We start from the raw sequence: 13,295 nt of genomic DNA, 5'->3' as shown, positions 1-13,295 counted from the left end.
GCAGACTTCATCTCTAACTTGTTTGGGAGCTTTTTATAACCACTATCCCATAACTTTCATGGTGCAATCCTATTGAGAATTGAGCCAGCATGCAGAGCCCTCTGTGACAGTGGAAGGCACATCTGCTGTTGCAAAATGATTGCTGACAGCATGCAGGGTGACCATTTTGGGAGCAAGGCAGTAGCACTCCCAGGCCACCAGCAGATTGCCAGCCACCCGCCAGAGCAGGTAAGGCAACACTGAGGACAGGGGCAGGGCAAAACAGGATGGGAAGGGATCTGATGGGATGGGGAGACTACAAGATCTGGCAGTAATGGCATGTACCAGATCCTATCTCCTTTTCAGCAACCTTCCAGACCTGCACCAACAATTTCACCGGCACTAGTCCAAGGTGACCCATTTAGGTTAAGAGGCTTACAGAGGTGTAAGAGGATTTAAACCCTCCCAATCCACTCCCCCCAATCCCCAGCTGGATACAGCACACCCATTTTAGGCACAGCTGCACCAAGGAGGTGGGGGGAGGATACCACTGGGCTCTCAATTACTTACCTCAATGACACTTTTGACTTGTTCTCCCATCCAAGGCAGTCCTTCAATATCCTTCATTCTAACTACAGTAAATGGAAGAAACTTCAGCACAGAAGCTGCCCTTCTAAATGCAAGACAGGGACCTTCATTTTCTCTGAACTCATAGTTTTCAGCCAGTACTTCAAAGGCATCCTGGAAAGAAAGGCATAGAGAAAGGGAAAGAGAGATTAGTAAAAAGCAATGCATTCCATAGCCTACTAAGAAAGTTTAAAACTTGCAAACTGGGTTCAGGCTTCTACATACCATGGAAAATATAAAACAACAGCTAACCTAGTGTGACATTTTGCTCATGGGTATGCCTGATAAAGGACCTTTCAGTGAACTGCTATATGGCTTTTGACCTGTAGAGAGATCGCTGATATACAATCACCAATTTGGGCAAATCTCCAGGGCCTGATAAAGTGAAATAGCTCCTGCAATTCTAAGAAATCTGCCCAAATCCACTTTGTCAAGCACGTCACAGCATGACATCTTCGTTTCTTTGAAACAAATAGGCTGTGGCAGGACCAGACTCCAAAAGTAAGCCTGACTGGTTAGGGGATGGGTAAAGGAGGCATTTGCATGGGTGAATCAGTGGGTGCAGGATGACTCTTTCCTCCCATTAATGGCCCACACTCCTTCCTCCCACTTCCATGCATTAGCTACATTTGCTAGATGCCACACTTTGGGCTAAAAAATGTTGAGTTTGTGCTTCCCACCTCCACATTAGTCCTGTTACACTGTCAAATAATATCTGACAAGCTTAATGCTATCTCGATTGGGGTTTTTCAACAATTATGAAATTATTGAAAGGCTCAAAACAGGGCTTCATATAGAACACCACTAATACTGTTTTCCATCACAAGAGGTCCAGTCTAAACATTCCCTTTTTCCAGTGGATGTGACATCCTCCCGAGGAAGGAAACCTTTCATCAGAGGAAGAATCTTACGATCCAATGCAAGGTGCTGTCTCAGTCCAGTAAATTTGCTGTCCTTTGCTGAGATAATGTCTATTTACATTCTTAGACTAATTGAGGAACCCAGCTTGAGTCACAAAAATGTAAGGAAATGTCACAAATATCAAATACTTCCCTGTTTATTTATTTACAGATTTATATCCCACTTTATTTCCCCAATGGGCATTCATGTTTCTGTTCACTGGACATTGAGAACAATGACTATATAGAAGAGACTGCGCTTCTATCTGAAGCTCTATTTTGAGTCTTCTTGCTTCCATTGTTTAAAAAAAAAACTTAGATAGCAATTAGCTTTGTCAGATGTTATTAGATAAAACATGTCAAGAATCTTAGACTGGGAAAACAAACCCTAAATGTCTAGTCTAGAGCAAACTATGACATTGGGCAAATTTAGATAATATACTGAAATGCTCAAGTGGCAAATGCTGTATTGATGAGTTTTTGTCAAAACTCGGCATTCAAATTATTGCAAGTACAATACTTTATCATGGTATGATCTATTTCCCATGTTTATCTTTCCAGTGTTTCCAATATTCTAATTCTCCATCCCACCCCCATTATTTACTTTGAATGGTAAAATATGATTTCAGCAAGTTGCAATGTACAGACTAAATCCAGATTCCAGAACACCTTGAAAATAGAATGAAATTTTATATGAAAGCTTGTTTCTGTATTTTTCACATAATCTGTTCTGCCCTGCTCATTCAACACCTGTCTCACCTTTCATCACAGAAAAATGCAGCAGATGTTTCACTCAAGGACTACATTATGTTTTGGGATGCCTCATTTGCTTCCCTCTGGTTCTTTGTGCTTTCAGTCAACCTAGAATAAAGTAGGTTTTACTACATCAAGGACCAAGTACTGTACCACTTTTTTTTTTAACTTAGCTGTGTGTCTATGGGCTCAGTCCTAACCAACTTTCCAGCACCAAGGTAAGGACAATGCAATTCCAAGGTACAGGAACAAACATTGCCTTACCTTGAAGAGGCCTTCGTGACAGCCACCCAACTGCAGGATGCAACACATGCCCCATTGGCACAGCTATGTCAGTGCTGGAAAGTTGGTTAGGATTGTGCCCTATATCTGTAAAAATGTCTCACCCACAGTCACTCTTGTTTCACCTTGCTAGATGCTCTTGGAACCAGCTGCTACCACTACTACTGAGTCACTCTTTACAGACTCCATTATCTTCCCATTTGCTCTGGAAATGGTTACTTTTCCCTGAGCAAATGATGTCATGGAGGCAGGAGATGTAGACCGATGGTTAGCTGCAGTGGCATAGCTAGTGGGGGGCAGGGGGCAGTCTGCCCCGGGTACCACCCTTGGGGGGTGACACCAAAAATGCCCCAACATCGCTAACTTCGCAGAGGTTCAGAATAAACCCATCATGCTATATACCATTGGATGTGGAATTTCCAGCAGAATGCAATGCAAAAAACCAGATTGAAATATCACGCATTTACTCGTGAGCAGGCGAACTTGCCATAGTTCGTCGGAAAGGGTAGGCTGAGAGGAATCCAATGACACCAGAATGGTTCCTATCCAATGAAAGCAACCCAAAAAAAATACCTAAGAAGGAAGTCCCTCCCTCCAAGCAGACGAATGTATTGAGCACTATGGAAAGCGAAAGTAAGTCACACTGTCGTGATTACTCACGAGTAAGCAAACGTGCCTTGGCTCCTGGTCAAGTCAGGCAAAGGGGAATGCAAGGCTAGCTGCATGGTCCCAATCTGATGAAAGTGGAGCTCAACAAATGCTCCAGAAGACAGCACCCCCCAAAGAATAAAACACAGGCTTGAGCTGGTAAGGTCCATTTTATTTGTTTTTAGACTTATAAAGCCAGGTGGCTCCTGATAGTGCTATGCTTGAAATATAAGAATTTACACTGAACTGGGCACTGGGGAGGGCTGAAAATCTCACTGATATTTTTTGGGGGGAGGGGTTCTTACAGGCAGGCTACAGAGAAAATTCACTTGGTGGAACAGGGCTGGCTTCCCCTTATTTAATTATTTGTTTTTCTTTAATTTAATTATTTATAATTATTTATTTTATTGTGCTTGATGATGTCACTTCCAACCATGACATCACTTCCAGTGGGTCCTAGACAGATTGTCATTCTAAAAAGTGGGTCCCAGTGTTAAAAGTTTGAGAACCACCGCCTTAACTCCAAACAGTTCAATTAGACATTCTTGGGGGGGGGGGGGTGAAATGCTAGTGACCAAAATTCTGTAAATCATTGCTTTTAGGAATAATACTATCATGTTATATACCATTTGATGCAGAATTTCATCCATTGCTTGTGGGGAAATATTCACTGCATTTATTTTCTGGCCATTATTATTATTCATTTCAAATCCTGAGCTGCTTAGAAGAAGGGTGGTATAAAAATGTGAATGAATGAATAATTAATTAATCAATAATTAAATAAATAAATAAGTCATATGGGGTGACAAAAATTTATAGGCCCAGGGTGTCAAATACGCTAGCTACACCACTGGTTAGCTGCCAGTACTGTCTGAAAAGCCAAGCAGAAGAATCTGTGGTTGTGTTTTTGGATGAGAGATGGAATGCCAGGCTGTGACAAGCTACCCATTGTGGGCGGACAGAGTCGCTGTTGAGCTGATTAGCCACGCAGTGAAAGAAGCGTGGGAGCATGTGAGAAGCCCAGGTAACAAAGAAGGGGGATCGACCTCGAGAACCTGTCCAGGCTTAATTTATGATTGCCTACTGAAACTTTATGGCATGCAGCCAGAGAAGATAAGCACACTGTGAAGGCAACATAGTGTCATGACTAAGGATTCTGTGATTCACCAAATATATTCATAAAATATAAAAGGAATTGAAAAATGTTGGTTTAGACTAGCCTGCCCATGTAAACTGCCCTGAATGCTGTCTAAACAACAGATAGGCAGTAAATAAATAAATAATATCCCAGTCTTATTCGGGCACATCACTGAGGGTGCATGGATGCAGCAATGTCAAACTATACATTAAGAGCGAATGTGTAATGTGACCGTGTGCTTTTTTTAGTCACCAGTGTTCCCAGGAGGGTCCAAATATGGCAAAACCATGGGAGGGTGAGATTAGGACTATGCCCTGCTGAAGTCCCTATCCTGACTGCCCCCTCACTATGTGCTATTTTTATTAGAAACTGAAAAACAAGGTTTTGTTTTGTTTTTCCAATTCAGAGAGTATGCTGTCAACATGATATAGATGAGAACCATGAGGGGGATGAAGTTCTAAAGCCCTCTATCCCACTGTGGAAGCAATTTTCAATCAGTGTGCCATAGAGCATTGGTGTGCTGCAAAAGGTATGCAGATGTGCCATGGGAGTTTGGGGGAGGGTCATTTATTAGTAAGGCCATTGGGGGATGTGAATCCCCCACCAGCAGCATGGCGTGCCTTGTCAATTGTCAAAAAACCGATGGTGCACCTTGACAATTTTAGCACCTTGTCAGCATGCCGTAAGAATGAAAAAAGCTGAAAACGGCTACATTATGGTTTTATTCCCCTCTCCCCAGTGTACTAATTGCAAAAGAACAAAAACAAAACACAAGGTCACATTATGGATTCCATTGACCCCTTGCGGAGCAGTTGTTATGGAAAGGGTTCTTTGAAGGTGAAAAATTAAAAAATATTTCCTGCGTTAACAGTGTGCTAAAAAGGCACCACAACATCAGAAGTTCTTACAAGAGATACTGATTTCTGCCTCAAAGAATAAAAGACGCAGCCCTTGTTTATAGAAAGAGAACACCAGTCACTCATTCCAGTGGAGTTTGCAGAGACAATCAAGATAAATGATCTAAAACATGATGCCACTGAAATTTGAAGAAGGATCCTCATTTCCACCAGTGGGCGGACAGATCTGAAGGAAAATATGTGTAACTGCCTTCAGTTGAGAAGCAAACTAAAATGCCATGTCTAGTCAAATATTGTTGACAGTCAGCGGAAAGAGCCTTTGTTCCGAATGGTGTTTTCATTACTCAGTGTTTTCTCTGACTACCCAGAGCTCATTAAGACATTTTTAAATAAACAATTAGACTATCACTGAGTGTGTATTCTTTCCTAAACAAAACATTGCCTGCAAATGCTGAAATAAATTATAGAGCTGCCTTTCCTAGAAGGCACATTTTGGCATGTTTTGATGCATTTGCCCAAGATTAAAAAATAACTTCTACTTCATTCTCTCTATCTCTGTTCACTGTGCTGTACTAACGTGACTATTCAAGGAAAACAAATAAATACTGTGAACAGCAGCTCAGATTTATCAAATGTTTAAAATAAGGATTGCATCTTAGAAGACCTCCTCTGTTTATGATACTCTCACTTGCTCACACCCCACTACCCTTAGCAATGAAAAGTTCCAAGAGTGCTGTGTTATCAAGGTTTGGGCTTCCTTGGGAGTAGGGATCACGGGAGGCTCATGAAGTCTTTTTAATAGTTGCATTATTTAGAGCCCAAACCTATCCTCCTCCTCCCCCCCCCCCCCGCCAATGCAGCTGCACCAAAAAGTTCCACACTTTATCCAAAGGGGGGTGAGTAGGGAGGCTTGGGAGGGGAAAGAAGAATTTTTTTTTCCTTACCCCTCCATAAGCCTCCTGCTCCACAATGGGTCTTCTTAGATCTGTGCCTGATCTTTAGCTTGCACATGTCTGAGGAGAAGAAAAGGGTGGGGACCTCCTCAACAGGGGGGATAGGATCCCTCTGCCCAGGTTTATTACGTGAAGATGTAAGAATGACACCTATCAGAGAAGCATCATTATGTTTCCTTGATAATTACAGTATCTACTGATGTGTTTAACAATGGCCTGGATCCCTGGTAACCTTTAAGGCAGTGTTTCTCAAACTGTGGGTTGGGGCCCAGTAGGTGGGTCATGAGCCAATTTCAGGTGGGCCCCCATTCATTTCAATATTTTATTTTTAATATATTAGACTCGATGCTATGAGGAAATGTTACAGATTTGTACTTTCATCAGGCTATTATGTATATTCTTTTAATAATGATAGTCACTAAGACTTATTCCTGAGTAAGTGTGGGTAGGATTGCAGCCTAGGATTGTTAACAATTTTCCTGCTTGATGATGTCACTTCCTGTCATGACATCACTTCCAGTGGGTCCTGACAGATTCTGATTCTAAAAAGTGCGTCCCCAGTGCTAAACGTGTGAGAACCACTGCTTGAAGGGAAATTGAGCACTACCAACAGCACTACCTGTTAACGTCTTAGCTCAATATGAACAGCTTCAAAAAGAGCTTAGCATTTCAACATGCAAGAGCAGTTTATCAGCCCATATTCAGCATTTAAGAAATCAGTTCATCAACTAATATTATTAGGCCCCAATTCTATTGAAGACTAGTGCTGCAGGAAGTAGAGTTCCAGCAGCACAGTACTTTACAGTAGTGCAAAACCTGAGCTGCAGTTGTGCACTGCAAGGTTACTGCTGGGCCATGGCAGTAAATGGCCAGCAGCACAGCATATGCAATAGGGGTGTGGGGGTTTGCAATAGGTTTGTGGGGGGTCTGGGGTAAAGTCCTGCACTGGGTCCCTGATGGTATATTGGACCACTAATGGTACATCCCTTCTACACACCCTTGGCATGCCCTCCAAGTTTACCAGCAATTGGGGACAGGTAGTCATCAGCAAAGGGCAACAGATGGCATTTGCAGGTGGAAAACATGGAGGAAAGAGGAACTGCTGCTACCAAAGCTCCCCCACCCACCCAATCAGAGGGGCCTTTTGGAGAAAGTCCACTGGCCTATGGAACAGGCAGGAGAAAGCAGAAGCATGCAAGACTGATTCACAGTACCGCTGCCTTCTCCTGGCACCCCCCTCTGTAAATAGGAATATACCTCACAGGCCCTGCAAAGGCAGAGAGGCATCTAGTAGATGCTCCCAACTGAGATGGAGGAGGCTGGATAAAGTGGTGTCAGTCACTACAAGAAGGAAACTGGCATCAGGTATTAAAGGGTCATTTGGGTGAACCTTCTGATGGGTTTGGATCCCCAGGCTGTCCCATCCTGGCTGACACTGGCCCTCATATTGGTCCTGCATTCAAGTTTCCTAATAAGAAAAGCTGAACATCTTCTATATCAGCATTAAAAGTAACATAGCAGAATTTTCTGTTTGCCTTAAACTAATTCAGCAGGGAAAAGAAAGGCAATTTCCACTATCAAAATAGATTAGGTAATTAAATAAAATTGCATGGATGTCATTTGCATGATTTGCAACTGCAGAGAAGAAGATCGGGGCACTGCAACGTAAGATGAGGACAACAAATGCAAGCCATTAGAGGAAATAGAACAATCTTGCAGGTTATGCCCAACATTACTAGCCCATGCAAAAAATGTACCGGCCTGATGGCCCACATGTAATAATAAACAGTTTTTAATGTTTAAACTATTGTAGACATTAAATAGTTATCTGCCATAGGAAACCAGACAAATTGCTGTTTGCAAGTCTCCAACAGTCCCTAGCTTTAGTACCATAACACACTCATCCTTGCTCTAGAAAAGACCACAGTATGAAGGGAAGCAATTCACTAGGTTGCTACAATTACATCTACAATTACATCTGCCTACAATTATATCTAAACTGACTGTCAATATCTGTGACGTTCTTAGCAGTCTTTTTTTTTTTTTTTGCATAAGGATTAGGTGTTCATCTAATGGTCACTTAACGAATCCAATCTTGGTTAATAAAGGGGTTAGAAAGGGTTGTGTTCTTGCCCCCCTTTTATTTAACTTTTATATAAATTCATTGATTACTTCTTTCGATGATCTGGCTTTACATCCTCCAAAGCTTGCTGATCGTCATGTCCCTGTTCTGGCATATGCCGACGATGTGCTTATATGATCAAGAACACAGGTCGGCATGAGGAGGGCCCTTCGCCATCTAGCCCTGGTTAGTTCACAGGAGGAATTAACTATAAACTCTGATAAAACAAAGGTGCTGGTTTTTGCTAGACATTATAAGGCCTTTCGATGGCTCCTAAATGGGAAACCCATTGAGCAGGTTAAAGTAATAAAATACCTGGGGGTGATCTTTCACTATCAAGGAGGCCGTTTGGCCCATAAAAACTATGTTGGTCAATCAGCACAGAAAACACCTAGTGCCATTTATCGTTTTTATTCACCTAAAGGCGCCAAATTTCTCCCTGCGGCTTTAAGGCTGCATACTGCCAAAACTAGGGTTCAATTGCTCTATGGTTCTGAGATCGCCCCATATCTAAATACCAGGTCTTTGGAGGTGATCCAGATCAAATTTTTGCATCAATTGATGTACGTTCCCTGATGTGTTCTGAACACTGTGGTCAGGTTGGAATCCGGTACCCCAAGTATAGAGATGTCGATGTGGCTAAATGCCTTACATTATTTCTTGAAGTTTCTCTCGAGACAGGATAACTTTACTTATTTGATCTTTTCGGATCCTTTCATAGGCACCTGGGAAAGAAGGTGCTTGGATCATTTCAAACTCTGCGATCTCTCCCCAGAGTCTTTAATGATGATGAGCCCAGGAGACGCAAAAGAAATATTGCTTCAGAGGTTGGTGGACCTTGAAATGAGATCTGCGAGAGCCAGTCTTTCTGTGCATGTTTTTCTTGGGGATCAAGCTTTTGTACTTTCACCAGCTAGATATTTTTATAATATTATTATTCCTAAATTTAGGATTGCTTTTACCAAAGCTAGGTGTAATGTACTTTTTTCAGCAGTTCTTTTGGGGTGCTATACAAGGCGTCCCTATTCAGAGAGACTGTGCCCTTGCTCTCAAAATGTGGTGGAGACAACTGCTCACATTGTTTTGTAATGTCCATATTACGATGAATTGAGAGCTAAATTTATCTCCCCGATCTTTGGTACTGAAACGGGGATGCAGGTGGAGGAGCAGCTTGCTTTTCTGCTTTCTGACGTATACTCTGATATGTCATTCAGGGTTGCCCGCTTTTGTTATGCTGCACAGTTGGTAAGAAAGAAAATTGAGAGTGTAAACCTCTGATTTTATGTTTTTATATATATGTAAAGGGGTGTTGGTTTTAATTCTGTGTATTTTGTTTTGTTTGTCTCTGTTTAGCTGGTCGGATGACTGTAAATAAAGTATCTATCTTAGCAGTCTTTTTACTTCTACAGAAAGAGTTATTGCAGAGCTGGTTCTCCACACTTTCTTTATCAACATCTCATGGCAAAGCACACTTTAAATTCTCTGTGCCCAAAGGAAACAAGAAACTGAAATCCAGTGCCCAGACACTTCCCACATAGTAATTTTTCTCCAGAGGAAGGGAAACTGTGGGTACTACCCCTACCCCAGTATCTGTTGTCACCAGGCATGTTTTTCAGGACCCATGTTCATGTGCACCCATTGGGGAAATCTACTTCCTGCCAGTAGCGTTCCGGGGGGGGAATAGCATTAAGTTTTCCAGAACCTTCAATGCGCCATGAAAGCAGTCCCTCCCCCTAGCCTTCAGCACTATTCCAAGCAACAAAAGCTAAGCAGACAGCAAAGGCCAATGACACAGCTCAATGGTTTAGTGGCAAAAGGTATGGGAAGTAGGGAGTCAAACTACAACAATCAAACCTTTACTGGAGGGATAATTTACAAAGGCAGAGAAGGCAATTTAATATCACTTCGGCCAGCGGTTTCCGAACTTTTCAGCACCATGACCCACCTCGTCCTCCGGTCAAATTGGAAGTTGTGTCCACAAACTGGAAGCTGCTTCTGTTCTATTCTAAGGCCCTCAGAGACTGTGACCCAGCATGACCCAGAAAAGGCCTCCAGCGCCCCTCCATAAGGCGCTGCAGCGCTATCAGGAGCATCGTATCAGGTCCAGCCACATGTGCTTGTGACCCTGAGGTTGGAAAATGCTGGCTTAGACATTTACGTGACTAAACCCTAAACCTAACAAGAGAGAAGAGTAAAGAGGAAATCCTTAAAAGCAAAAGGGGAGTGTGATGGAGCAATTACGGAGGAGGGAAAAGACAGGCAAGAGAAGAATAAAGGGAAATTAGGATGGTTGTCCAGGAGGAACTGGGACTGAAAAACCAAGGGTTTCACCCTAGCAGGAAGGAAGGAGTGCTGGGGGGGAAAAGAAAAGTAATAAGGAGGGGTCCCTGTCCATGGCAAAAGGCCATGGCTGAATGATTGTTCTCTGTAGCCTGAACCAAGGGCTACAAGCAAGGAGTGAGACCCCTGGTGGAGCATGGATTAAACACTCATTTGTGGGGAAACAGTTAATCTCTCCCACCAAACTATCCAAACCAGCACTGCAGCCACTGAACCTGGGTGCATCAGTTGTTTGAGTCGCTGAAATTACAATTGCGGGGGGGGGGGGCATTCTGTCTGACCAGAGTCCTGGAGCTGATTTCAGCCTCTCCCTAAAAAAAGACCAATAGCCAAATCCTATCAAAAGATTGTCAGGCAACACTGTCTGTGTCCCCGCCTGCCTGCCTATCAGTCTTACTCACTTTTATCTCCTTTTCTCCATTTATCTTCCTCAATTCCTTAAAAAATGCAATCAAAAAAGGGAAATGAACTTAATTTATATCCAGAAGTTTATATCCAGTCTTCTTGCCAGTGCCTCAAGGTGGCTAATGATCAATATTTAGAACAATAAAAGAGGTAAAAAACTTTTTAAAAGTCAATATAACAAACAAAAGCAGCAGCAGATAAAAACGGTAATAACCACAGTGATGAAACATTAAAATGAATATGCAATTTAGAGGGAAGGTGACAGGAATAACTTCTGAATAAGCGGTGATGGAACCAATCCTGTGAGTTGCGACATACCAAGTGGATCAAGGGAACAGACAACACTGAATGGCACCTCTCTCTTTTCTACTTCATGTATGAACGTTGCAGTTTTGTACAATCACTCAAGAAATAAGAGCAGAGAAACACTCAAGAGAATTATTTATCTGCTTCTGGACAGATAATTTCACACCATGCTCACTAAGGGTACAGCTTACTTTGAAATTCTGAATAAAATACCTCAAGATGAATGAAATCTGAACAGAAATACACCTCAGGACTTTCTCAGTCACTTCATATGTGGGAGATATTTGTGATGGATGGTATTCTAAAAAAAAAAAAAAATCAAGGGCTTCCCTTACTCCGAGCAAGTAACCTCTACATATTACAAAAGTTCACAGGGAACATATTTCAACTCCACTGCTTTGACACACCAATTTGTGAATTTCTTCTCCCTAAAGACTCAGAAGCAGTACAAAGAATATGTTGTTTAGAAGATATATCCACTTCGATATATTTCAGCCTAGAAGAGCCCAAATTCAATTGTAAAGTAAAGCAAAGTGAAGGTGCCATGTTGTCTGATTTAAACTACGTTAAAATAATTTATTTGTTTACAAAAGTCAGTTATGCAGCCGATTCTGTTTTGTAAAAGAATGAAATAGGAAAGAAAAAAAAGTCCTCTGCCATCCTCCCCAGGTACAGCAAGACAACAGGTATCCTGCCTATATTCAAACATGTACTTTCTTATTATCATGAGTAATGGCCTGAGGCCAGTACAATTCAACAGCATTTGTAATGAGCCTCAAGATTGTGCTACCCTTTGCTTCTAACTTAACTAGCTTCCCCTCTCAGAATTAAATTGTATTTGTCTTTAAGAAAAATGTCCTTCTGGGTTTTATTGCAGCTCAGTATTAATATGCTAAGCTAGCCAAACCTCTTGGGGGGGGGGGGGAGAAAGCGAATGACAGTGTTTATATTACCATATAAAAATTATACCACAAACTTGAACTGTGCCTTATGGAAGGAGACAGGAATGCAACAAGCTTTTGGAGCAGTCAGAAGAATCATTTGCCATTATAGTATAGTTCATGACTGTATTGATGTTTCATTGCTGATGCAAAGCAAGGTATTCAACTATCATCAGAAAAAAAAGTCATATTACAGCCTTGGACACTGATTAATCCATAGTCCCACAGGGAGATGCACATACTTCTGTTGAACCAAGGATTGTAAATTTAGTTTCACATAATTGGCAATCTGAAACTAGTAGGTGGGGCAATGAGTTCATGGTAACCTGTGACATGGGAATGCGTATGCAGTGGTGCAGCAAGTTGGGGGGTGGGAGTGAACTGCCCCAAGTTCCACCCAGAGCATCATATGAGGGGATGCTGTGTGGGGGTCAGCCAAGATGGTAATGGTGGCTGCTTTCTTCAAACACTTGGAGGTACTGGGTACGGCTTCACAATCTCACTGTCTCCCCATTCCTTTTCCTTTGTCTGCTTGAGCGTAACGAGAAAGTGGCATAGAGCCCAATCCTAAGCTTGGTATGCCAGCTCACTGCCGCTGCAAGCCCAGTGCTGGCAGGTGCTGGGCAAGCACTGGGCAAGTGCTGGAGCTCCGCTGCTCAGCGGTCACGTGGACTGCTGAGCAGTGGTAGGTGAAGGCATGGGGGGAGGTGGGGAGCTCAGGATTGCACTGCCCGTCAATAGCTCACAACCCAGAAGTAATTGACAGTGATGTGGTGATGTCATCACGTCACTGCCAATTCTGTGCCTGCACACTCGGGGGGGAGGTCATGCCAGAAGACATCATCCCAAGCAGCAGACATGGTCTCTAAGCCGCTGTGTGCATGTATCTCTGTCTTCAAGATAACCTGAAACAAACATGTCCTTGGCACTTTTTATTCCAACAATTAGCCTAATTGCAAAATATGAAAATAAAAAAATACACCTGTATTTTTTCAGAGAGAGAGAGAGAGAGAGAGAGAGAGAGAGAGAGAGAACACTGAAATAT

General features: G+C 42.4%; 1 protein-coding gene across 1 annotated transcript in view; it reads right to left on the bottom strand.

The window, feature by feature from the left end:
* The window catches only part of DNTT (DNA nucleotidylexotransferase), a 136,537-nt gene that overhangs the window by 90,925 nt on the left and 32,317 nt on the right, over positions 1-13,295 (bottom strand). Inside the window, exon 5 of the mRNA XM_066621018.1 lies at positions 550-720. Coding sequence (XP_066477115.1) covers positions 550-720 — 171 coding nt within the window. The remainder of the gene's footprint in view (positions 1-549; positions 721-13,295) is intronic.

Source organism: Tiliqua scincoides, chromosome 3 (assembly GCF_035046505.1).
Source record: "Tiliqua scincoides isolate rTilSci1 chromosome 3, rTilSci1.hap2, whole genome shotgun sequence".
Lineage (NCBI taxonomy): Eukaryota > Metazoa > Chordata > Lepidosauria > Squamata > Scincidae > Tiliqua > Tiliqua scincoides.
This window is presented reverse-complemented; position numbering and strand designations above follow the sequence as displayed.